Here is a 26659-nt window from a genome sequence, read left to right as displayed (position 1 = left end):
TCTGATTTCATCCTTTATTAAAAGCTGAGAGGTTAGGACACAGGAATGGGGGGGCGCGGTTAACCACACCCCTTTCCAAGTCCAGACAGACACTGCCCTCCCAAAGAAACCGTGCTTCTTTAAAATGATTACCCGGTCCCAGATGTCATGGGTGGGTAAGTGATTGGGTTTCGCAGATTAATAGACAGCTGCTGTGCCTGTGGTCCAGAAACATGCCTCGACCGGCAAGTTCCGGCCCAGATGGAGAGGCAGTGGACTGCCTCTCTGCGGGAGAACTCAAAGGGCCCGGGGCCCTGGCTTCAAGCAGCCAAGATGCTTGACACGCCATCGAATACCCAAGAAGGGGAGAAAGAGTAAAGAGCCCGTTTCTGGGGTCCTGCTGCAGCACAATGAGCCCCTCCTACCAGCTGCCTCGATGGCACGCGGGTCGTGCGCCGGCTGAACGGCGGGCTCTGGGGACAAGCCACCCAGGCAGCAGGCTTCATGCTGCCGCAGCTGTCCGCACCAAGGTCGGACGGTCCCAAAGAGCTGGGGGCCCAAACGCAAAACGAAAGACCATCTATTGTGGCTCTGCCTCAAAAGCAGAAGGAAAAAGGCAAGTCATGGGAAAGTGCTGTGAAGAGGAGTCCTTCCTCGTGGAGGAAGTGCCCTTGTTCTTACGGCTGCCTCAGCAGCAATGCTTCTTAGTCAAGTGCACGCTCCACCAAGCAGGGCCAGAGAAGAGGCAGAGCATAAAGCCAGACAGGAACGTGCATCCTGAAGATGTCTCGAGTCTCTAAAACGTGGCTGGGCATGGGCGCCAGACGCCCAGGAGAGGCTCCCTAGGAATGTGTTCGACTGATCGGCTCTCTTTAAGACACATCTCTATCAGGAAGCCCGGCCTGAGGCGGGCACCCAGGTAAGACACACACTGGATTCAGAGGTGCAATCAAGCACCGACAGACATTTCTAATTCCCAGATGGCCCCTACTGAACTGAGAAGTGGCTTCTTGGGTGAGCCACCCGACCCAAATCTGTTTCAGCTCGTATGGCTGCAGAGACCAGGTACCAACACCTGGACTCTGACAGGGGCCTGGCTTCCAGATGCAATCATCTACTTCACCCTGAATCCGAACCGTGAAGCTTTCATTCAGCCCGGTAACCCAACATCTCATTCACATTTCTTCCTTTGCCTTAACAACCCTGACTCCAATTAGGTCCGCTTTAGTGGCTGAGTTAGAAGGATCCAATTCCCTTTCAGTTCCTGGCTCACGGAGATGCAAAGACGTGGTGCGGAGTCTGAGAGACACAAAGCCTAGGACTCGCCCCGAAGCATCCTTGCACTGCTGGTAGCCAGGCAAACGTAGAGCTCTTTTTATTCTCTTGGGAATCGTCATTTCTTGCCCCCACTCTCCAAACCAGCAGCTGACTTTGGGGAAAGAGAAGAGTGTCTGTCTTCTCTTCAGTTTGGAGATGCAGTAGCAACATCTCTTTGTGTTATCTAGTTTAACCTACCCCCCTGTTGGACTGACTTTATCCTCTGTTGGGGGTGAGGTGATTTTAAGGTAGATCCTCACAGTCTTTGATACTGCTCCCCTCACAGGTGGGTGTCACTGCCCTCCCCTGTGTGTCGGCCGGGCTTAGGAGCTTGCTTCTAAGGGACACAATAGGGAAGAGGTGATGGTGTGTGCTTTCAGAGGCCGTCATGGAAGGCACTGCAGACTCCTTCTTGCCCTCTCCCTGGGGTCACCTGCTCAGGGGGGAGCCAGCTGTTCTGGTATGAGGACACTCGCGCTGCTCTACACAGAGACCCGTGTGCACAGAACGCACCAACAAGCCACAGCGCACGTAGAAGTGGGTTCTCCAGTCCTAGCTAGATGACTGCAGACCCTGCCGACATCTTGATGGCAACTTCTGGCGACCCTGTGCCAGAACCATCATGCTAAGCTGCCTCCCAATTCCTAACCTCCAGAAGCTGACAGAAAACATTTGCTCTTTCAAGATTTCAAGTTTGGGGGTAATCTGTCACACAGCAGAAGATAACTAATACAGGTGGGATGACAGAATTCCGGGCTTGACAGCCCAATACCAAGAAGCCAGCTGCTTGACAGGGTGCTCCTGAGGACGTTCAGCTATTTAAACAGAATATGAAGACGTGGTGGTCTCAGCAAACCATACTGTACAGACAGACCAAGACAACGCGTGTCTCCTGCTGGAATTTGGAGGAACGAGGTCATTTCCACCAAGATGGATTGTCCTCAGAGGTTCAGAAACATGGTTTCCTCATAAAAAGAGCAAATGATCACTAAGATTTTAAGAACCATCTCACTCAGATGGTCCCCTAAGGGTTCTCCCTCCCCAAGAGAAAGCCAGGAGAGATTATTCATTCTTCTGGATCTGGCTCGCCCTGAAACAATCATTCTTGAGGCATGGCACAAAGGTGTCATCTGTTACAAGTTAATCTGTTGCCTTGTGAAACGATCTTTAAAATGCAGGTTCATGGAGGTCAAAGTATCTCTCATAGCAGTGGCCTCCAGGAAAGGACACCAACCAGTAAGGAGGGCCTTGCAGAGAAGACTGAAGGAGCAGGCTGCTGCTGTATCACACGGCTGACACTCCCTGCAAAAACTAGAAAGATGGCCTCCGATTAGGGAACCGTGTGCAGAGATTTCCCAAGATGGCAGAAAAGGGGAAAATGGCGCCTTGACATCACTCAAGCTGGCATGTTTTAAATTCATTCCCCGCTGTTCAGCGAGGCCAGATTTTCAAGTGCAGCAACAAAGATCAAGAAGAGGCGCTCTTCTGCTCACTGCTCGACTACCTGGAGTTGGAACCAGGTTCCATGAATGCCAAAGCCAGCTATGAAGAACGAGAAGTCTCATGCCCAAAGAATCAAGCTCCCAGGGGACAAAGGGGTCCTGAGCAAGCTTCTCATGCAAATGACGGTGCAACTGAACTTTTTCCAAGAGTATGGAAAGCGAAATTTGGGAGTTTAATTAAAATCAGAACAGGGATACATTACACAAACAAACAAGGAAATATTTTTTTTGATCATCAATTTTTGAGACTGAAAGCCTCCCCCAAATTTTGGAGATCCAGCTTATTCCTGAGAAACATCAACCATCACAGAAGGTTCACTCTTTGTACTATTCACATTTTGTAGTAGAAAACAGAACAAAGTTCCTTGGACAGCCTTCCTCTCTTCTGTCTAAAATGTGTTCATAAACAGGGTCTTTTCATAGTTCAAAAGAAAAACAAACAGCTTTCTTTCCTAGCCAGTTGGCCTGTTACTCTCACCCTGGGATGTGGTCTCTTAATGAGAGGGTTCAGGGCACCAAATGCGACCAGAAATTCCCAGGACACCAGCGGCTACTTTACTTGTCGTTCTATGAGGACAGAGGTGTTAGTCTTTCTACAAGGTGGTCACTCTCCCGGGATTATTGTGCCAGTCAATAGTCGGGAGGGTGAGGGGGTGCATGAAAAAGCAAACGGGGAGGGAAAGAACGAGGCGCTCGTAAACAAGCCATGGCAAGGCAGAATGGTCCAGTTTGACACACCACCCACTACAAACTGCAAACATGCACACCCAAAACTAGAGGGAGAAGCAAAGAGCTCGTCAGGGACTCAGGGAGACAAAGGATGGTGACAGGGAGCAGCAGACTCGCCCATGGACATTTCTCACCTTCCTAACACCGGAAGATGTGTAATTAAAAAGTTGCTGTTCAAAATCGTATTGAAAACATATCTAAAAATAGGTCTGTAGTCATCTTAAAAATAAAAGATCACTCCTCAGATAAGAGGAGTGAGATATTATCAGATACCAACACTTGAGGTATCTTTGATGTGTATTTGAAAAATGGCCTGGCAGAGAGAGAGGTGGGAGGGAGGGAGGGAGGGAGAGGGACAACGAGTATGATGGGGAAGGCAAGACAATGGGGAGAACCCACTTTCGAGCCCATGCTTATCTATCCCAGGAGCCTCAGCAGGTCTACAAAGGAAAAAAGTTTGGTTCTTTTCTAAGAGCATTCTGAAAGTCACCCTTTAAACTCAAACTATAAGACACTGCAATCAGAGACAATGAATATCCCAAAGCTCGGTGGACTAGAAAGCAAGGACTACTGAGTCTGAGTACCCACCTGGTTCAGCACGCTGCCCAGGTCATTCTTCAGGGTCACCCGGCAGAACGCTATGAACCAGGCCTCCCCCCAAGTGCCTGTCGCTTGGGTAGGCCTGTTACGGGAGCGGGGAGCGGGGAGCAGGGAGCGGCAGAATCACCCTGGTGGCTCAGATACAAGGGGATGGGGGGCAACAGGGCACTAGCAGGGAGGAAGGAGGAGAGGAGAGCCCTGCTGCTTCCCAAGGACTCCCCCCTCAGGTGGGGCTCACACCTTTCTGCACAGATGTGCTAAGTGAAGGACTGGGAAGCGGCGCTCGAATATCAAAGACAGAAGACACCCCTGCCAGAGGAAGGAGGGGAAGTGGACCTCAGAAAACGTCGCAGGGTGATGCTAGCAGAGCTGTACAAACTGCACTCTGGCCTGAAGGACAAACAGCTCAGGGTACGAGGGAGAGTGGCTCTCCTCTCCATTACCATTGCCCTCTGATGGCTGTGAAGACCCGACACCCAGACTCCTACAGCTCTGAACCACAGGTGGGAGAGACAGGGAGGGCAGACAGAGGGTCAGGACACGGACAATGCTGAACCCACCACACCTCTGTGTCACTTCCCCAGACTTCCCAGCCAGGCAATTGTTGGCAGGTTGATATTTGATTTGGGATTTTTAAAAAATGGGGGGTAGGGGGAGGACAGGTTTTCTCAACTGTAAAATGACTACGGAAGCCAGAGTTTAACTGCTTTCCTCTGTGGGCTGCTTAGGTCTACGGAAATATGCCAAGGATCTTGGATCAACTCTGTGTAACTGGGAAGGGGGGCAGGAAACAGGGAGGGGAAATGGTCAGATGAAGCTCATCTTCGCATCATTTGGCACCCAGAGGAAGGAAGAGGAGGTCTCGGGGGCTGCAATGGGACTGCTGGCTGCCCCTCTGTCCGTTCACTGTTGATCCGATGGGCCCAATCCGGTGTATACAGCCTCAGCACTGCTGCTTTCCTGCTGCTCCTGCGGGACGGTCAGATGTCCATCTCAAACTGAGCATCATCCCCTAGGAAGAATCAAGACAAGTTTAGCCCCAAAGGAAAAGCCAAGCAGCTCTGTCATTCCTCTGCATGAGGGTCAAAAAAGAATCCAAACTCTCCCATTCTCTGCGGCCTTAAAACAAGTAATTGCTTTGGCTGGTCTTTTTAATCTGGAAAAAAAAAAAAAAGAATGGCACTCAAACAACCCACAAGGAGTTGGATTTGGGGAAGAAGATCCAAGTGAAAACTTGCCTAGCATCCCTCTGGCTACAGGCGGCCCCAGCGGGAGCTCCTTGCCATCTATCATGTCGGCAAACTCTTCTGGAGGCTCTGAACTTTGGCCCTGCTCTCAATCAACACATTGTCCAGAAAAAGCTCATTTGGAATTTGAGGAGGCAGAATGCTGGCTCCCGCACAGAGGTCGGGGAGTACAACCCGGGGCGAACCTCAGGAGCTGGCCATTTCTACTCCCTCTTCTGCTTCCACAGAGACAGAGTGGACTCCTTACTCAGCGCACGCGCGTGTGTGTGTCTGTGTGTGTGTGTGTGTCTGTGTGTCTAGGTATCATAGGCAGTCCTGGAAAATGCGGGAAACAAACCCTATTTCCCCCTGCACCACAAAAATGACATTCTTCTTGTAAGAAATAGATCTATTTCTGAAAGGCAATGGAAATGGGGCCTGTTCAGTTCTATTCTATGTGTTACTCCTAGTCCAGTACAGCCCAGGCAAGGCAGGACTTGAGGCCTGGCTCAAGGACTCATCTAAGGATTTCCTATGCCCTGAGTTTGGATTTTTCCCTGCTCCCGGATTAGATTCACTTATGATTTAGAACCTAGGATTTCCAGAACAGTTCAGTAAGCCTTGGGTGTTGGGAGCTGGGAACCTTAGAGACCTATAAACGAATGTCGGTTGTAACTGAGGCATCAATTTTTCAACCTGTAGCCGACTGACATTTGAATTCCCAGGGCTACCCACTCGGCCCCCCAAATTGGTGTTCTCTTACCAACTGCATGCTTCCTGTCATGATTGTTCAAGTTGTTCAAATTGTTTACTTCTACTTTGGAATCTTCGATTAAGGTGCCAGGACTGGTGACCCCTGGGATATTGGGCAGATGGCAGGGCGGGGTCTGAGCCATAGGAGAATTGCGACGATCCAACAGAAACTTTCGATCATAAATGATTCGGGTTCCTGGAAAACAGGGTTCAAGAGTCTGAAACAAATTAAGGGGCTATCAACATATAATAAAATCTTTAAAAAAGGTTGAGGGGGGGCGCCTGGGTGGCTCAGTCGTTGGGCATCTGCCTTCGGCTCAGGTCGTGATCCCAGGGTCCTGGGATCGAGCCCCGCATTGGGCTCCCTGCTCCGCGGGAAGCCTGCTTCTCCCTCTCCCACTCCCCCTGCTTGTGTTCCCTCTCTCATTGTGTCTCTCTCTGTCAAATAAAGAAATAAAATCTTAAAAAAAAAAAAAAACAACCATATAATATTACTGGGAATTTATTTTAAATTCCATCTAAACCTAACCCTTGAGGGTTCACAGTTCAAGCAAAAAGGATAAGCTTTCTGTTCCCTGCCTGGGACCAGGCCCCTCTGCTGGAGGAGCGCCTTTTCCTCCTCTTCCGCTCATCTTTAAGGCTCAGCCCCAACATCACTTCCTTTACGGAAAACCTTTAAAAAAAAAAAAATTCTTTCCCGCATCTTACTCCATACATATCACCTATTATAGGTCACCTGTTTATCGATTTGCCTCTCTAAAGCCTGTGACTTCCTTATGCCAGGTCTTAGTTCTATGTGACCTTGGTTCTACCATTTAGAAAGTTTTAAATGAAATAATAAACAAGTGAAAAAATCACCAATAGATAGATCGCTGCCTTTAAGTTGAAGGCTTTCCAAAGGCACTGAGACCACCATTCTTCCCAGACAGAGCTGTGGTAGAAGCTGGACCCTTCTCTATTTTACAAAACAATCTGCAACCCAGTAAGTACTACCAGAGTGTTTTACAACAATCCTTCTGAAGACTGCATTTGACCTGACGAATAGTTAAGAAAATCTACTGCTTCTATTTCTTCTGTCATGGTCAGCCCAAGGTACAAATGGCTATAAACAAGATCTAAAACTAAGCGACAATTTAGAGATGCTTGATGATGGCTTAGTGTAGCGGACGCCTGGGGCTCTGCTCCAGACCCTAGGAGCACAGCTGGCTCAGTGGTCGAGGACATGGCCACTATTCAGTGATGTCTGCTGAAGGAGGGGAGAAAGGGGGAATGGCCACCCAGCACCCCTGTCTACAGAACAAAGGGATGTGGTCAGATTGAGGCATCTTGCTCACACTAAGATTAAATCCAGAGAAGGAAAAGGTTCAGGCATGTAAGTTAAAAGTAGTAGTATATGAAAATTAGATTGTGCACGAAGTTACCCACTTAAAGAGGGAGAATCTAAATACTCCTGCCTGCTGGTCAATGCTTACAGATCCTCAAGTGAAAGCACTCCTTGTCATAAGGAGAGTCTGGTTCAGGCAGATTTCCTCAAATAACATGTGACAGCTACATCCCCGGAAACAGAAAAACAAAACAGCTAACCAATCTACCTGAAATGTGAGGAAGCGAGTGGAAAAAAGCAAGGCATCTACTGCAAGAATGGAAATTCTGGAGTCTTCCCAAAGAAGGAGGGAGATGAACATTTACGCTAAAGAGATGACCCGGACATCATGCTAAGTAGCTGGAAAATGGATTACAAACTCTGGTTTTCTCGGGATCCATATCACAGTAGTACCATGACAGTTTCACGCAAATGCTAGTAAGTCATTTCTTTCCAACTAGATGGAAAATAAGAGTCAAACTAGTGGTTTCTAGGTGAGAAAATGGCCAAAAGAGACTCCTACCCTCCAATTTGCCCCCCCGCCCCCCGCATCCTTGCTTTTACAACCAGAATCAAGTGCTAAACACATTCTCCTCTTGGTACTACAAAATCTGTCACAGGAAAGAATGACTCAGTGTCTCCGAATGGAAGCAATGTTCTCAGATGGGCATCCATTAGCACATGTAGGCATCTCAAAACAAAACCTTTAAGGCTTTCAAACCAACTCCAAAGGAGATCAATTTTTTCTTACTACCTAGTTCTGTTACAACTACACTGCATACACAATCATATTTATGATTTATAAGAGGTGAAAATAAAGTATCTGGCTCTCAGGCTCTCCATGATAAAGTACTAAGACAAATGCCGTGCCATATTTGGCACCTATTAGGACAGTATATTTTTGCAGGTATCTGCACCAGAATCCTCTGGAAAGCTTGTTTAAAAATATTCTACCTGAATCAGAATCCCTGGGGCTTCGAACCTGGAAATCCCTATCTTTAAGTTCCTCGGGCATTCTCCTGTTCATTAAAGTGAGGAACCCAACTTCGGAGCCACCTGGCTGGCTTGGTGGGTGGAGCGTGTGACTCTTGGTCTAGGGGTTGTGATTTCCAGCCCTGCACTGGGTGTAAAGACGACTTAAAAATAAAATCCTAAAAAAAAAAAGAACCCGACTTCAATCTTCTACCAAAAGCCTAGTAACAGTGATCTGAGAATAGACGAAATATGAAAGAAATAGTAAGAGAAGAGGATGACGGAAGGGGCTAGGGGGGTCACTTTGACAGATGAAGCGGACACCCAGAAAGTGACTTGATGGAGCTCACCGAGCAAACGAGAGGCAACACTGGAACCGAGCCCCTGGTGTGCGGACTCCCAGCACAGCCTGCTCTGCACCCTGCCTCTTTGCCCGGGACGCCCAGAGTAGGGCCACAGTGTTGGAAGTGAAAGGAGTCAGACGGTAACTGCCACTTACGCATGAACACTGGGGTGAGCAGCGGATGGGCCGCCCCGCTGGTCCCCCGAGTGCGGCTTCTCCAGAGGCACACAGTAGGATGGTGGGGCCGTTACTGCCCCCTCGGGAGGGCGACAGACACTGGTAGAAGCAGTTTCTGTTTTTCAGTTTTCTAAGTTTGCCAAGGCCCGGGTACTTATGTATTTTAGAAATTAGGTAATCTGCTTATTTTTGCTTACAGAACAGAAATATGCAGTTTTAAAGATTACGCGAGCAGGCAGGTCCTATAATCCAAGTTCATTTCAGAATAGTAAAGGGGGCCTCGCTGGTAGTAAAAGGGGATGCTGGAGAGGATCATCTCTGAAGGACAGCATGGCACAAACCAGGTCAACAGCTCTAATTACTGTTACCTGTCAGCTCTTTCATTTTGAAGGCTAAATGAGGCAGGCAAAGGCTGAAAACTTCACAGAGGAAGTCTCCGAGTCCTACAGTGGGCTAGAATTATCTTCCTATCTTTACTTTTAGAATAACTGAGAGGCAAAGGCCCACAGCTCATTTATGACAGGCCTCACACCATAAACCTAACCTTAGCAGAGCACCTCTGCATGCCTCCCTCCAACCCCCGGAGAACACTTGGAAAAGTTGGAAATCATTCGTCCCCAGTGGAAAGGAGACACAGGTCTTATGTCCTGTCTCAAATACAATTTTAGGACAAGGAAAGTAAAAAATCTACCTTCACCCTCTTTGCTTTGAAAAATAAGAACTGTAGTAACAACTTAAAAAGGCATCTGGAAATTATGAGGCACGAGTCATTTTGGATAGCAGAAAACAGTTTAACTTTCAAAAAGTGAATAATGCGAATTATTTTGGATGGAAGTTCTTCTTGTACAGATTTAAAACTTTTTACCACCTTAAACAGAAAACAATCTGACCCTTGCTTGATGAACGGGGGTCACCATTCTGAAGATCATTTCATAAACTATGCTGTGGCCTACGAACTCTGGGAGCCTAGGCGCTTTATTTTCCTTCCACTGTACAGAATTCAAATAGCCTGCAAGTGCCCCTTTCCTCATTGTTTCCTCCCTATTAGGCTTGAGAACACCCCCTTTCTCCCCAAGTCTCAGTCAGCTCGGGCTGCCACAACAAAATACCACGGCTTAGGGGCGCCTGGGTGGCTCAGTCGGTTAAGCGGCTGCCTCCGGCTCAGGTCATGATCCCAGGGTCCTAGGATCGAGCCCCTCATCAGGCTCCCTGCTCAGTGGAGAGCCTGCTTCTCCCTCTCCCTCTGTCTGCCACTCTGCCTACTTATGCTCTCTATCTCTGTTAAATAAATAAATAAAAATCTTAAAAAAAAAAAAAAAAAAAAAAACCACGGCTTAAACAAATCTATTTTCTCAGTTCTTGAGAATCCCAAGATGGAGATGCCAGCATGGTCTGCTTCCGCTGAGTGAGAGCTCTCTTCTGCGTATGCAGACCACCACATTTTCAATGTGTCCTTAGGTGGGGTGGGGAGGGGGGAGGGAGGGAGTAGCAAGCTCCCTAGTGCCTCTTCTTCTAGGGGCACTAATCCATCATGAGGGCCTCATGACCTCATCTAAACCTAATTACATCCCAAGGCCCCAGCTGCAAAGATCATCACACTGAGGGTTAGGGCTTCAACTTACGAACTTGGGGAAGAGGGGTGGGGGACGCACAATTCACCTATCCTAACCCGATGCTTCTTCTATCCTTGTAGGGACTTTGCAATCAGCGATTCGCTTATTAGAACACTATGTAAAATAAAGAGCAAACGGGCTGGGAGGGGGATGGCTTTCCAGTGAATAAAAGGAGACTTAGTGGAAGCACTTTGCATATTTGCTGTATCACCTCCACTTTTGTTCATGCCTAGGTTTCAAAAGAGTGAGGTTTCACCATCAGATATTCTTAAACTAACATTTCAACTTGCAAGTCAGAACAAGATTATTCTTACTTCTGCAGTATGCCAAGCTTGGAACTCTGGGGATGAGGCGGTGAAAAACAATGCACAGGATGAAAGGAAGCTTTCTATTTCTAAATTATATATTAGCAATAGCATATGCATTAAAGAACTGTAATTTGACCAACTAGGAAATAAGCAGTACAGAGTCTACCTAAATGTGTGAGATATAAAGGAAACTTTGAAGAACTTCTACGACGTTGCAGAGGCGATAAAATCCATTTTTTTTACAACTTTCCTGAGATGTAATTCACATATAGTTCAAAGTGTGTAATTCAACAGTTTTTAGCAGATTCACAGAATTGTGCAACCATCATCGTGATCAATTTTAGAACACTGCAACCATCCCCCAAAAGATAACCCATACATATCGAGCAGTCCCCCTCCACCCCGGCAGCCCTAGGAAACCACTATTTTCTGTCTCTACAGATTTGCCTATTCTGGACATTTCATATAAATGGAATCACACAATATGTGATCTTTTGTGACTGCTTCTTATACTTGCATGTTTTCAAGGTTCATCCATGTTTAGTATTTCTCAGTACTTCATTCTTTTTATTGTCAAATATTCCATTACACGTATATATCACATTTTATCAAGTAATCAGTTGATGGACATCTGGGTTATTTCCACTCTGAGTAATGCTGCTATAAACATTCATGTACCTATCTTTGTGTGGACATATGTTTTCATTTCTCTTTGGTAAGAGTAGAATTGCTAGATCATATGGTTAACTCTGTGTTAAATCTTTTGAGCAACCACCAGACTGTTTTCCAAGGTGGCTGCACCATTTTGCATTCCCACCAGCAGTATGTGAGGGTATACACATGGCAGCCCACACTTGCTGTTTTTTATTATAGCTATCTTATGGGTGTGAAGTGGTATCTCATTGTGGTTTGATTTTTTTAAAGTTTTTATTTAAATTCCAGTTAGTTAATACAAAGTGTAATATTAGTGTCAGGTGTACAATATAGTGACTCAACACTTTTATACAACACCTGGTGCTTATCACAACAGGTATACTTCTTAATCCCCATCACCTATTTCACCCCTCCCCCCACCCATCTCCCCTCTGGTAACCATCAGTTTGTTCTCTATAGTGAAGAGTTGGTTTCTTGGTTTGCCTCTCCCTCCCTTTTTCCCCTTTGCTCATTTGTTTTGTTTCTTAAATTTCACTGTGGTTTGATTTAATTTGCACTTCCCTGATGGATAATGGTTTGAACATCTTTTCATATGCCTAATGGCCATCCCAATGGACATCTTCTTTGGAAAAATGTCTATTCAGATCCTTTGCCCATTTTCTAGTGGGTTGTCTGTTTACTTTTGAGTTTTAAGAGTTCTTTATATTTATGAATACGTGTCCCTTACTCATACATGATTTGCAAATATTTTCCCCTATTCTGTAGGTTGCTTTTTCCCTTACTGGTATTCTTTGAAGCACAAAAGTTTTTAATTTTGACAAAGTCCAATTTATGTCTTTTTCTTTTGTTGCTTGTGCTTTTGGTGCCATACTCAAGAACCTATTTGCTAACCAAGGTCATAAAGATTTGTGCCTATGTTTTTTCCTAAAGGCTTTATAGTTTTAAGCTTTTACATTTAGGTCTTCGAGTCATGGGGTCCAACTTCAGTTTTTGTGCGTGGATATCCAGTTGTACCAGTATCATTTGTTGGAAAGACTATTTCCCCCCATTTAATTGTCTTGGCATCCTTGTCATAGATCAAATAGCCGTAACTGTACGGGTTTATTTCTAGACTCTCAATTCTATTCCACTGATCTATGTTTATCCTTATGGCAGCACCATACTGTCTTGATTTGTAATAATTATTGAAATTGGGCTATTTTAGGTCTCTTAAAATTCCGTATTAATTTTAGGGTCAGCTTGTCAACTTATGCAAAGGAGCCAGCTGGAATTTTGACGGGACTGTGTTGAATGTGTAGATCTGGGAAATACAGTCATCTTAAGAATGCCGTCTTCCTGGGTGCCTGGGTGGCTCAGTTGGTTAGGCATCTGCCTTCAGCTCAGGTCGTGATCCCATGGTCCTGGGATTGAGCCCCACACTGGGCTCCCTGCTCGGTGGGGAGTCTGCTTCTCCCTCTGCCTCTGCCCCTCTCCCTGCTTGTGTTCCCTCTCTGGCTGTGTCTCTCTCTGTCAAATACATAAATAAAATCTTAAAAAAAAAAAAAAAAAAAAAGAATGCCGTCTTCCAATCTATGAATGTGGAATGCCCTTCCATCTATTTAGGTCTTCTCCAATTTCTTTCAACAATGTTTTGTAGTTTCCACAGTGTAAGTTTTGTGCTCCTTTCATTAAATTTATTCCTATATATTTTATTATTTTCATGTTGTTAGAAATGGAACTGTTTCCTTTTTTGCATTGTCCATTGAAAGTGTACAGAAATACAATTGGTTTTTGTATACCAGTCTTGTATCCTGCAACCTTGCTAAACTCAATTAATTCTAGTAGTTTTTTAGTGGATTCCTAAAATACATTTGGTTGTGAATGCAAACAAAGCAAATTAATTAGAGGACACCCTGAAGAACTGGAATCTTAAGGGTTGCCACTAATGTTCTCAAATATGGCCAGGGAAAACAGGAGCACAAAGTACAGCATTTTAGGTGTTTGAATTTTAGATCGCTGCAAGCTAAAAAAGTTTCACTGTAGCAGATAGAGAGCAAAAGTGGGGAATCAGCCTGTCAGTGACTAAGGATCTATGGTGTGATTCAAAAGCACCTGACCATTCAAAAAATCAAAACTACTCAAAGAAAAACATTAAGATTCGACTATGAACAAAATGGCAAGAAAAAAACCTTTGTTTCCTTTGTTATATATTGTGTTTACCATGAGATTATATTTATTCCAAGACAAAAACTAAAAAACCTACAATACTCAAGGTCTCTTATACATATGCATGCACAGACATCTATTTTCTAAAGTAAGAACTTGCTGGTAATCCACGTTTCATCCAAAGAGCCCGCCACATTTATGTCAGGCCCGTTTCATGTCAACCAATGCAGCCACAAGTAACTAGAAGTCAGTTAATCTTAAATTCCTGAAAAAGGAAAACAAAAGACCATACAAGACATACCTTGAATATAACATTAAAATGGCCTGCGGGGCGCCTGGACGGCTCAGTCAGTTAAGCGTTAGACAGCTTAATTTTGGCCCAGGTCATGATCTCAGGGTCGTGAGATTGAGCCCCGAGTGGGACTCCATGCTCAGCAGGAAGTCTGCTTGAGATTCTCTCTCGCCCTTTGCCCCTCCCCCGGGTGTGTACTCTCTCTAGAAATAAGTAAAATCTTTAAAAAAAAAAAAAAAAAAAAAGGGAGGGCGCCGTGATTTTGATCATTTGATGGGAGTGTTAAAAAAAAAAATTCTCTATTTCACCTTGACAAAGGACGCTTTTCCTTCCACTGAGTTTTCCATTTCGTTTTCTATAAAAATAATCATGCCCCTTGGATTGAACCAGACATGGGACTCAATCCCAGGACTCTGAGATCATGACCGCCATGAAAAGTTAAGAACCAAAATATCATATATGCTATATACCAGATCTCACAATTTGTGATCAAACTATAATAAAAGCAAAGAAGAATACTTATAGGAGAGTATGTAAATGTTGCAGGCCCTGATACTGTCAAAATAATGGAGAAGTTGACCTACCAGGGAAGTAGAGACGGGATGGATGGTACAACTTTATATAACGGAGAGCTAAATTGACAGATTGTGCCTGGGAGGTTTTGACTCTATTATTTTACATTTTAAAGGTAACTATCAGAAGAACCAGAACCGATAATACAATTTACAAAAACTGATAAATGGAGAAGGGAGCGGAAATGAGAGGGAGAAAGTAATGAAAGTGTTCCAGATTACTCATCTTCCATGACAGGGAATCAATGGTATTATCTAACATTAACAAGCCAAGAAATTGTGGTGCACATGTATGTACAGCAACAGCGGTAACCAATAAAAGCACTAGAAACAAAAACCGTTAAAAGCGGTTGTCTCCTGGCATTTTACTTTGCATTTTAGGTGCTTCTGTTTTTCTTTCTTTTCTTTTCTTTTTAAGGATTTTATTTGTTTGTTAGGAGAGAGAGAGCAGGAACAGGGGCAGAAGGGGAGGGAGAAGCTGACTCCCCGCTGAGCAGAGAGCCCAGTCCAGGGCTCAATTCCAGGACCCTGGAATTATGACCCAAGTCGAAGGCAGCCACTTAACCAACTAAGCTACCCAGGCGCCCCTTTCCATCTTATTTTTAAAATGTGCATATATTACTTCAGTCTACATGTTTGGACTTCAGAACAAATAAGAACTTTAAAATCTTTTAACATTAGACATTTATAAATTTTCTTCATCCCTTAACGACCAGATACTAAGATAAATCTAATACCTTGACCCCATTGCTTTCTAGATGCTGACATTACCAGGAAAACAGTAAAAACAAAGTTTTCAAAATGGCAAAGACCAAGAAGACCAATGAAAGAGGCCCAAAATTACGCTTACCAAGATGGTTAGGTACGTAAACAAGGTCATTCAAGCCTAAGGGTCTCTTTCAAGACCAAGTAGCTTAGTTTAAATAATTAATCCAGGGATTATGCTATATACTTTCAAGAAATTGTATTAACTTCAAATTAAACCACCTAGAGAAAGCCCACTGTAATGTGGTTAACTGAACAGGGTAGTCATTACTATACTTTCATAGGGTCCCCAGCATAAAGTTCTGTTTAACTATGGCTGCTTCCTATATTAGAAGTAAGCATCTATTCATGCAAAACGACAGCTCAGAAACATCAAGTAACTTGCCCAAATTGCATAGCTTGAGTAAGCTGGTGACAAGATTCCTCCAAAGGCTAAGATGGACCTTCACCCCCACACAACAGTGTTCAAGGAGGAAGGGGGAGTGTGGAATTAAACAGGGCTTCCCTCAGGGGACTCTCTCCATCCAAGAGAAAATCTTTCTCAGCAAACCCTTAGCAGACTTTCCCCTACATCTCATTTGGCCAGAACTGGGTCAGATGCACAACAGACCAGACACTGGGGGAAGCCATGACTGGTAGCCATGGTGCATATCCTGGGGCTTGGCACACTGCCACTTAAAAAAAAAAATGTCTGCTTAAACATCTATTCTTCATGGAGACTCTGGATGAAAAGACAGACTCCTAAAAAGCTCTATGCCAGATAACCCAGAGGAAACTAAAAGCTGCCTAAGCCAGCCCCCTCCAGGGAGGTTGATGGTGGCCAAAATACATTCAGTGTGGGCCACCATCAAATCCCTAAAGTGCTAATAAAATCAAGAGAGGGGCAATTTTTTACATCAACAGAAGGTACAACTGGAGCCTCAGGATCTTATAACTTAGTATGACCAAAGTACTATGGCAAATGGGAGACGTCTAAGGTTTGTGAAAAGCCAATCCTACTGTCCTTTGTTTAACTCTAAGTTTCAATAACTGGGAACAACGACTTCCAAGATATTGTCAAGGGATGGCTCCTGGCCCTGTCACTTAGGACACAGTCATCACAGAACACACGCCTAGGCTGAAAGGGAAGTTGATAATGACTGTGTTCCTACACTGAAGGTCTAGTGTTAGGAGAGCCTTAGAGAACATCTGGCAAAAGCCTGTCATTTTAGACATGAAGCAACTAATATCCAGAGAAGTTAAAAGTATTTGTGAAAGGACACATAGTGACCCAGGAGTCAGGAGAACAACACAAATAAACGAGGTACGTTAAGCAAATCTGGTTCTCTCGAGTCTCAGCTGCAACATGAGTTGAAAAGATTATCTTTTTAGCTAGTACCAGGTCCAAAATGGTATACAAACCACAAACTAATATTAAGTAAATGTCAAAATTATTTTAAGTCTGTCTAGCCCTGACTGTCAGAAGATCTGGATGATAATAAAGTACATCCAGTACGTCCATTTCTATTTTTTAAAAATATTTTATTTATTTATTTGAGAGGGAGGGGGAAAGAGAGGGACAAGCAGACACCCCACTGAGCAGGGACCCAGACACGGGGCTCAATCCCAGGACTCTGAGATCATGACCTGAGCCCAAGGCAGATGCTTAACCAACTGAGCCACCCAGGCGCCCCTCAAATACATCCATTTCTGTGTGGGCTTGAACATTCATCCCAAAATAAATCATCTCTACAAAAATGCCTCACTCTGATTCCAGGAAAATGCTGACTGGATCTGCCAGGTTGCTGACTGTGTCCTGGATCAGTTCTTTGGATTAGATTTCACAGATGTGGTTCAGCCTCTGTCTGTAATACTAATAATTAACGAAGGATCACTGCTATTGGGTATGGGGAAAACATTCAGATTCAAACTTGGCTTTCATTCCAACGGTCTGCTTTCTTCCAAAGTTCCCTCCTCTTGGGCACTTATTTAAAAAATAAAAATAATGCCTATCTATGAACATCTTCCACTTTTCAAGTAAGGAGCTTGAAGTCTACCAACCAAGTCTGTGAGAGGCAAGAGTCGGCTAGAGAGCCCTGGTCTAGGTCACTGTTTTTATCTACTGCCTATTCGTGATTCTAGGAACTTACCTGACCAGAGAACAGTTTCATTTCAACCTACAAGCAGCCTGACTCTAACATAAACAGTCTCTCGGGGTGACACGGGCTCCTCTGAGGCCCAAACGATTAATTACGACATCTTAAGATGAAGAATCACAAGCCTCTCACGCTTTCTGAAAAGTGTCTCTTAACACCTAGACAACAATGGTCTACCTTCACCAGTAAATAGTCAGCATTTCTGCTAGAAGCAGCAGGCCATTTCTAAAATAATCAGAATTGAATGAGGCCAGTATTACCTTGATTCTAAAACCAAAGACATCACAAGAAAAATACAGACTAATACCTCTTCTGAATAGAGATGTAAAAATCCTCAACCAAGTATTAGCACAACAAATTTAGCAACGCATAAAAATGATTATATACCATGACCAAGTGGGATTTATCCCAAGAATACAAGGCTGGTTCAACATCCAAAAATCAACTGACACAATATGTCATGTCAACAGGATAAAAAACAAAAATCACACAATCAACTCTATTTAAGTAAAAAAAAAAAAAAATGCATTTGACAAAATCCAACCCCCTTTCATGACAGAAACACTCAACAGACTAGGAAGAAAAGGGAACTTCCTCAATCTGATAAAGGGTATCTATGAAAAACCCACAGCTAACATCTTACCTAATGGTGAAAGACTAGATGTTTTCTCTCTAACACTGAGAACAAGTCAAGGGCATCTGTTCACACTATCTTGCCACTTCTGTTCAACACTGTACCGAAAGTTCTAGCCAGAGCAATTAGACAAAAAAAATAAAAGGCACTCAGATAAACCACGGAGACATAAAACTATCACTATTTACAGACGACATGCTCTTGTCTACTAAAAATCCCATGGAATCTACACGAATTGAATTGCATTCTCCAGTTCATTTCTCCTTGCTTGTTAAAGTTTTTACTTTCTTAAACCACTCAATGAATTGAACAGCTTCTGTCTGCCAGGGCATTCATCCTGAAGATCTGAAAGATTTACTTAGATGTAAACACTCAGGGATTTCTGAGCTTTTGGCTTCAATGGCCCGAGAACGGGTGCAGGGGACCTTTAAAAACTAGCCACCCATAGGATGCACAGCGGCTGCCTGTTAAAACACGGGTTCTAAGGGGCCTTCGCAAAACCAAGTTCCACGATGAACAAATTTGAAAATGAGAGTCTAGGCCTTGCCTATTCAGTAAGGTGAATGACTCCAATTCTCAACTGACTTTTGTTCTATTATTTATAAATGGAGTAACAAAAATCGTTTAAATATTACATCGTTCATAAAAAGACCTGGAAGCCAAAAAAAAGTTCTGCCGCTCACCAACAAACTATTCTCCTGCTCAGGCTGTATTCTTCTCCAACCAGATGAACTAGCTTACTCCACATTAACTGTACCCTATCTGATCTGCACATTTTTACACACACACATAATCAAGCCTACAGTGCAGCCAAACCACGTAAGACGCCTCCTTTTTTTTTTTTAAAGTAGGTTCCACACCCAACATGGGGCTTGAACTCACGACCCTGACGTTAAGAGTCGTGTGCTCTACCTACTGAGCCATCCAGGGACCCCTTTGCAAGACCCCTCTTAGAAAACTGTTGTTAAGACTCCAGTCGTAAGTCTTTCCTGAGTAACCCTGCTAGTGTCAGGTTACAGACTCATCACTTTTCGCTCTTCCTATTGCCCACAACAGGCCTCAGCGAGCTGAAGGAGCTGTGCACAGGGCCTTCATACATGCTACACTATCGATTTATAAGAGCTGTCTTCCATGGTCAGACTGCATCTGACTTAGGACAGGCAGAGGCTTTCAAACAGTGCATTGCTATATGCTTTGAGGACGTAGACTGCTGCCTCCCCCAGGCTCAGAATTCAATCCTTTTTTTTTTTTTTAGATTTTATTTATTTATTTGACAGAGAAAGACCAGCGAGAGAGGGAACACAAGCAGGGGGAGTGGGAGAGGGAGAAGCAGGCTCCCCACCGAGCAGGGAGCCCGATGCGGGGCTCGATCCCAGGACCCCGGGATCATGACCTGAGCCAAAGGCAGACGCTTAACTGACTGAGCCACCCAGGCGCCCCAGAATTCAATCCTCTGTGAGCAAAAAATGCACCCAACATAAAAACTGAAGTACATCTTCTTTAATATATACTTTGGCAGCTGATGAATATGAGACCTCAGCTGAATCTCCCACAGAATGACAAACATGTTAATAATTTGGGTTACTCTGAGATAAGTAAACGCAATCTTCCTCAAACACAAGGAGAGGGACTGAACACCTTTCATTATGCTTTTCATGTACTTCTCCCATGTCATAAGGAAGTCCTTTGGTTAATAACGAAGCTAGGGAGCCAAGTAAGTACATTTGTTGGTTCAGAAGGTTTTGGCCTAGAATAAACTCAACCCAAGGTCATGGAGTTAGAAATTTCACAACAGTCAGAAACTGACCTTCCTTCCCCAGATCTACATAGAGCTCTATTCATCTCCCAAGAAGGGAACCAGGTCAAAACTTTGGACTCCTCTCAAATACTCTTATTTTACTATAGCTCACTCCAAGAGGATTATTTTCCCTTCTTCCTACCTTCTTTATTTCCAGACCCTTGCAATGGCCTTCAGGTAATTCTGACCCAGCGAACCCATCACAGCAACTCTCCAGCTGGCCGAGGAAACAGCAGCACGAACAAGATTTTAGACCATCACAGTTAGTTCCCCGTTGGCACTCTTGTTATGGCAACAGCACTTTTCCACAGCTGATGAGGATGTTATGCAGGAAAAGAAAGGCAGAAAGAAGGCTAAAGAGTTCTCTCTGTTTCTGTTCGTTTCCCAGAGCACAACACTCCTAGAAGGAGAAAGTTCAGAACTTACGAGAGCATCAGGTGCCTTCCAGCTAACCAAAGTGTTATAAAAGTGAAGACAACTACAGTAACTTTCCCTTCCATTGAGGCTAGATGTAGCTTCTCAAAGGAAGAGCCAAATAGCATCCTCACTCCTCCACAGGCAGATAAAACAAAGTAAAATAAAATCCAAGGGCATTTTTTTTTTTTTTGCCTTGAATTTACTCAACAAAAATGTTCCTCCTCCTTAACAATGAAAACAGGTAGGTACTCTTCTAGCAGTTTGAGAAATCCAAAGGTCAGAGCAAGTCCGTTTCCACCCACCTCTCATTTCCTAAACCATGAGAAGGCAGTTTTGAGAAACCTTCCCAAGGGGTAGGCTGTAACCTCTGATCCCCCAAAAATGAAGAACTCTCAAAGGAGAAGAAATCATAAGTTCACTATGTTGTGAATGTCCCTGCCCAGTCTGATCATTTAGGGCATTCAGCACATCAACTGTTATCTTGGAATACTGCCAACACGTGTATGACACTCCAGAAGGTTTCCAGAAGTTTAAGACAGGACATGCTAATCCCCTTCCTTCCCACTAAAGAGAGATTTCCCATGCAAGCTTACTATCATTTTTCTTAATGTTTTCACACCTGAAATGTATGTTAGCACTGGATTCTATACGGTTTTTTTTGTTCTAAAACAAAAAATCTTATCAGTCCCCAACCCCCTTCAAGATTTTAAGATCACTGAGAGCAAGGACTGCATTTTCCTACTTTGGTTTGTGGTGCTCTTTTGTGCAAAGCACTGCACTAGGCCCACAAAACTCATTTAAAATACCTAATCACATTAATTCAGGTGCCTGGAGGAGACCAAATAACAAAACTATCTTCCCCTGGCTCAATTATATGGTGGGAGAGAGAGGAACGTACAAGAGAGATGAGCAAACCACCAGAGGAGGGGAAAGTTTCCAAAGGGGGAAATATTAAATCAGTAACTACTGCACATCTAAACAGCACTGAGTTAAGAGTGATTAAATCCAATCCCAACAGTGCTATATCCTATAAACGCATTATGTTAAGTCTTCGTGCTAAAAATCCAAAGATTACAACCTGCTCTACCAATAAATACAAGTTCAATGTAATAGATGAGCTAAGATGACAAGTATTTAAATCTGAAACAAAAAACTGTGTACAGAAACTATCGGGAGACAGGTTAAGTGATATTTGAGAAAGCAGTAGTGACTGTAAGTTGGAAGGAAGGGTAAATGAATCAGTATTTCTGGCAGAATCTTTCTAAGCACTTAAGGAACTAATCCAGACTATGAAACAGGCTTCTATCTTTAAAGCAATGTTTAAAGACTGTGTCCTTATTTTAAAAGCAACGTAGCTTGGCTGTTTGAAATATGCCCGAAAGGTACCCCCTCTGTGGCTCTTCCATCAGGGGAATAATGATTAATATATAGCTAAAAGTTCAGTTCCTTCCCCGCATAAATAATAGCTGAGTGCAGTTGTTAACCATGACATGTTCTCAACGGCTAGAAGCGCGGGCATTTACTGACCAGTACCACAAAGAATTTTGCAAGAAGTTATAAATCCCTTCCTATCACCTTGGAAAACAGTACCCATTTCTTAAAAGCTGTCAGCTCAAGTTCAGGACAACTCTATCTGGAGCAGATACTGGTCTGCCAAAATCTTTCACGATCAAAAAGCAGGATCGAAGCATGCTCAGGGGCTGGCCTTGAACAGATCAGGTCACGAGGGAGGGTTCTCCTCACGGAGTCATCCCACTGTCCTGCAAAGTTAAAGCCTCTCTAAGCCCAGCTATCCAAAAACTCTGATGAACTCCTCCTGCTTGGGTCATTTTAAAGTCTTCCAAGGCAGCCACCCGTCCCCTAAAGTGGCCTGGATGGATTCCTCTGTAGAGCTCTCTCCTCATTTTTATCCCTTGTTGGCAAAAAAGTCTTCCTACTCTGTGGGCCTTGCTATTGTGCAACCAATTCAAGGATCACCCGGGCCTAACTGCACCGGATTGGTTGTAGTTCAACTGGTGAGCCCAGCCCACAGGAACGAAGCTAGCCATCTCCTCCGGCAGAGGCTGCCAGCAAAGTTCAACCCTCTAGAGAGGCCACCCCAACACCAAAAGAAGGCAAAGTTCCGAAGTTAAAATGAAGCGCCATCCCTTCAATAAGGTCCCACAAGATTGCTCTCTAGTCCCCTCCCCCTGAAGAACAGCCCAGTCAGGGAACACACAACCTTTGAGCTCCCTTTTCCCGTGACAAATTCAACGTGGTTCACCTCCACCCCAGTGTTCTTCCTTGTAAACAGTTCCTGGTCATACTTCGAAAAGCAATGCTCGGAAAACTCTCCCTGCGCTGCCCTTCCCCAGAACCAAGCAATCCCACCGACCCGGGTGCCCTTCTTGCCAATGCCCTCCTCATCTATCCCCAAAAGCGTCACCGCCAAAAACCTATCGTCAGGACTGCCAGCGTTCTACTACCCCCACGTCCTTTCCCTTGGCTATTTCTTGAGTATTATTTTATCATTCTCTCCCCTAGCCTGAGCCTGGGGACTCCCCGCCCCCCTCTCGTGGGGCCTCGTCCAGCAAGTAAACAATGCTGTCAAAGCAGGATAACGCTGGGCGAGGCGTCCAAACTCTACATTCCAGCCTCCTCCTGCCGTTCTAAAAGCAGCAAAACAAGTCATCGCAGAGTCCCAAGAGCGAAATACTCTGCCTGTTCTTTCTAAAAAGGCCCGGGACAGAGCTCCAAAATCAAGCATTAATGTGCACAAATGCACGACAGGCAAGAGGCAGAGGCAACGCAGAACGAGAGCCAGGCCAAGTGTAGACGAATCGGCCCAGGAGGAGGCAGAGGGGGGAAAACTGGGTCGAGCGGGGAAAGCTGCCACGAAGCGGGAACAAGGGCTCCCCCCCCACCCCGCCCAGCGACGGGAGAGCCCCGTTCCCAGAGTGGGCGCGCGCTGAATCGAGTTGCAGCCAAGAGAGAACGCAAAGTTAAGGCTCCCGAAAGCAGTCTCACGGGGGCTTTGGAGGAGCTGGGGGGCGGGGTTGGGGGGCTTTGGCGGAGCTGCGCTTGCGGAGGCGGCCACGCTTGGACACGCCCTGAGTTAAAGGCCCGCGGCGGGAGGCCGGCGAGGACGCGGCGGAGGAAACGGGCTGCAGGCTCCGGGCCGCGGCGGGGCGGCCGGCGCTCACCTCCCGGCGTGGTGGAGAAGAGCGTCCCCCCGGGCGTGGTGCAATAGTCATGAGGTAGCTGCGCGGCGTCGCTGATGGGCACGGTGCGGGTGGGGATGGCGCGGCTCTGGCTGGGCTGGTGGCCGCTGCCGGCGGACGAGGACATGGCTCTGCGCGCGGGCTCTCGGGCTTTGTCCGGCGGGCGGGTAGGCGGGGGGCGGCGGCGGCGGCGGCGGTGGCGGCGGCGGCTGGGGGCCCGGGCTGCTCCGGCTGCTCCCGCGGGCGGAAGGGCGGGCGGGGCTGGGCGCGCTCCGCTCGCTCCTCGCTCGCTTCCTCTCGCTCCCTCGTCCCGCTCCGCTCCCGCCGCCGCCCTCTCAGCCGCCGCCGCCGCCGCCGCCCGATCCTCCGGCCTCCGCCAGCAGCCCCAGTAGCAGCAGCAGCACCAGCGGCAGCAGCGGCGACGACGACGACCGGAAGCGGGCGAAGGCGGGAGCCAGAGGGAGTTCGGGGAAACGGGTCGGCGGAGGTGACGTAAAGGGGGCGGGGCGAGGGGCGGGGGCGGGGCGAAGGCGAGGGGGCGGGGCCGCGGGCGGGGAGGGACTGAAGTCCGGCGGGCCGGCCGTGAGTCCGACGGAATATACGCGAAGTGTTTGTGGGCCGCGCGAAGGTAGGTGCGGAAAACTTAAGTGGGCTTTTTTTCCGATTGCAGGTCAACACCACTTTACTTGAGCCAACTTCCGTTCTCTAGCCATCTAAACAAAAGTGTAATTTTACTTTTAATTGCTCCATATTAAGTATAGGCGATGCATGCGCCATGTGTTAGAAAAAAAAATCAGAGCTGAAAGGTTGTAAACCACTGTCTCCCAGTTTCCCAGTTCCCCTTTCCCGGGGAGACCACTGGTGCCAGCTGTATACTCGTGTAGACAGTCCCTATATACACATATAATGCAACATATAAACATTAAGAAAACAAAGAGATTAACAGCTACCCGTGTCGCCAGGATGAGTACTGTGTTAGAAGGGAACTGGAACACAGGGTAAGGTTAAGAACACGAGGTACCTGAAAAATCTTGATTTGGAACGCTCTTCTTTCCTCTAGGGGTTCTCAAACTTTTCAGTCTCAAAGTTTACATTCCCAAGAATTACTGAGGATCCCAAAGAGCTTCTCTTTGTGTGGTTTTATCTAGTTGATAATCACTGTATTAGAAATTAAAACAGATTAAAAAAAAATGTTCATTAACTTATAAAGTTAATGTCATTACATGTCAACATATTTTTATGTTAAAAATTCTATTTTCCAAAACAAAAAGAAATTACTGAGAATAGTGGCATTGTTTTACATTTTGGCAAACATTTTTTTTTTTTTAAGATTTTATTTATTTGACAGAGAGAGACATAGCAAGAGAGGGAACACAAGCAGGGGGAGTGGGAGAGGGAGAAGCAGGCTTCCCGCAGAGCAGGGAGCCCGACGTGGGGCTCGATCCCAGGACCCTGGGATCATGACCTGAGCCGAAGGCAGACGCTTAAGGACTGAGCCACCCAGGTGCCCCTTTGGCAAACATTTTAATGTCTGCTTCGTAGAAGACAGTTGCAGCCTCACGTCTGTTTCTGCACTCGATCTGTTGTGATGTGTTATTTTGGTTCAAGTATGTGAAGGAAACCTAGATTCACACAGGTAAGTAGATGAAAAGAGGAAACCTCACAGAATCTTGGAAAGGGCCTCAGGGACACCCCCCCCACCCCCCCGCCGGGACTTCCAGACCACATTTTGAGAACCGCTGCTCTAGGCAGCACTGGCTCTGCCCACAACATACCCAGAATGGAATTGGCAAGAGACTCATGGGTACCACCAACACAGCTAGCGTCATTCCCATTTTGCAAATGAGGAAATTGAAGCTAAGAGATATTGAGTGTTTCGCCCAAGGAAAACAGCGACTACCTCACCACTGAGAGCGCCAAACAGTTAGTAAAGACACAAACAAAAGAACTTACACAGTGAAGCAAATATTGTGATTGGTGGTCACATTGGGCCAAAGCACGACATGGAACTGATTTTGTGGTGAGTGTCCAAAAATTCAGGAAGAAGAACCCCCTGCCTGCCCCGCAGCATGGAGGTCCCCAGAGTTGGAGGGGACTGAGCTCAACCTTGAAAGATTCCATGGTTCTGTGGTTTTGCATATGTCAAAACAAGGACAAGGCTCCTGGCTGGCTCAGTAGGTGGTGGAGCTTGGGACTCTTGATCTCAGAGTTGTAAGTTCCAGCCCCACCTTGGGTGTAGAGATTACATAAATAAATAAATCTTTTAAAAAGGAGAGAGAGAGAAGGAGGCACTTTCTAGAGGAAGGAAAAGGTAAGATACTAGTTTACATCTGTGTAAAGCTTACAGACTGTGTGATTACAACACGCACTCCGCCTTGATCTCTCTTTGATTATAGATATTGGGGTGTTCTGGGAAGAACAGGGAGCTCTTTCTGGCCAGAGATTGGGTTGGAATATGGAATGAAATGAAGTAAATAAGGTTGACACCAGGGCATAATTTTGAAATTGCAGAGACAGGGAAGTATCATCTGTTTTCTAATTCATTTTGACAGGTGGCCTGGAGTACAGAAAGAAGCTCTCCGATTAACAGCTCTGTGACCCCAGGCAAGGTACTTACACTCTCTGAGCCGCATCCATATTACGGAGATAACACTGTTACCTCACTGAGTACTCCTGTGAGTTAAGCGTATGAAGTGTTTTAACAAATGATTGTGTCCTAGGAAGGTCATACTGAAATTAATGGAGGTCTAGAATTTTCTTCTGAGGAGCTCTGGTGTCTTCTTTCCCCAAATAGAAGGTATCATAGTCACCTCTTCTGGTTTCTGATTTGAAATTAAATGTGTGTGTGTGTGTGCGTGTGCGCGCGCACTCACAGGCACATGCACGCGCACACACACGCATGTACACATGGTTGTGTGTGTATGTACATGTATGGATGGATTTCATCACCTCTAGAATATCCTTAAAAAACCCCCACTCAACTAATTTTTTCAGACCCTTTCTAAAAACTTGCTCTTTTCTTGTGTAACAGCTTTATTGAGATATAATAATTTACCATAAACTTCAGCTGTTTAAAATATACAATTCAGTGGTTTTTAGTATATTCACAAAGCCATTCAACTATCATCACCACTATCTACTTTCAGAACATCTTTTTCACCCTGA

At 45.4% G+C, this 26659-nt stretch overlaps 2 protein-coding genes across 2 annotated transcripts in view; one reads left to right on the top strand and one right to left on the bottom strand.

The window, feature by feature from the left end:
* On the bottom strand, positions 1–23709 carry LOC118019087 (eukaryotic translation initiation factor 4E-binding protein 2). The gene is made up of 3 exons (XM_035017933.1): positions 23477–23709; positions 6117–6302; positions 1–5139 (listed from the first exon to the last, which is right to left on the bottom strand). Exons 1-3 carry the CDS (start codon positions 23619–23621, stop codon positions 5108–5110), a joined length of 363 nt encoding a protein of 120 aa, XP_034873824.1. The 5' UTR covers positions 23622–23709; the 3' UTR covers positions 1–5107.
* Positions 23710–26079: 2370 nt separating this feature from the next.
* Positions 26080–26659, top strand: part of LOC118019056 (leucine-rich repeat-containing protein 20) — a 108009-nt gene continuing 107429 nt past the window's right edge. Inside the window, exon 1 of the mRNA XM_035017906.1 lies at positions 26080–26103. The gene's annotated coding sequence lies outside the window, so the exon portion shown is untranslated. The remainder of the gene's footprint in view (positions 26104–26659) is intronic.

Source organism: Mirounga leonina, unplaced genomic scaffold, assembly GCF_011800145.1.
Source record: "Mirounga leonina isolate KUSES-001 unplaced genomic scaffold, KU_Mleo_1.0 Mir_107, whole genome shotgun sequence".
NCBI lineage: Eukaryota > Metazoa > Chordata > Mammalia > Carnivora > Phocidae > Mirounga > Mirounga leonina.
The sequence above is the reverse complement of the archived record's forward strand: the minus strand, read 5'-3'. Positions and strand labels throughout refer to the sequence as shown.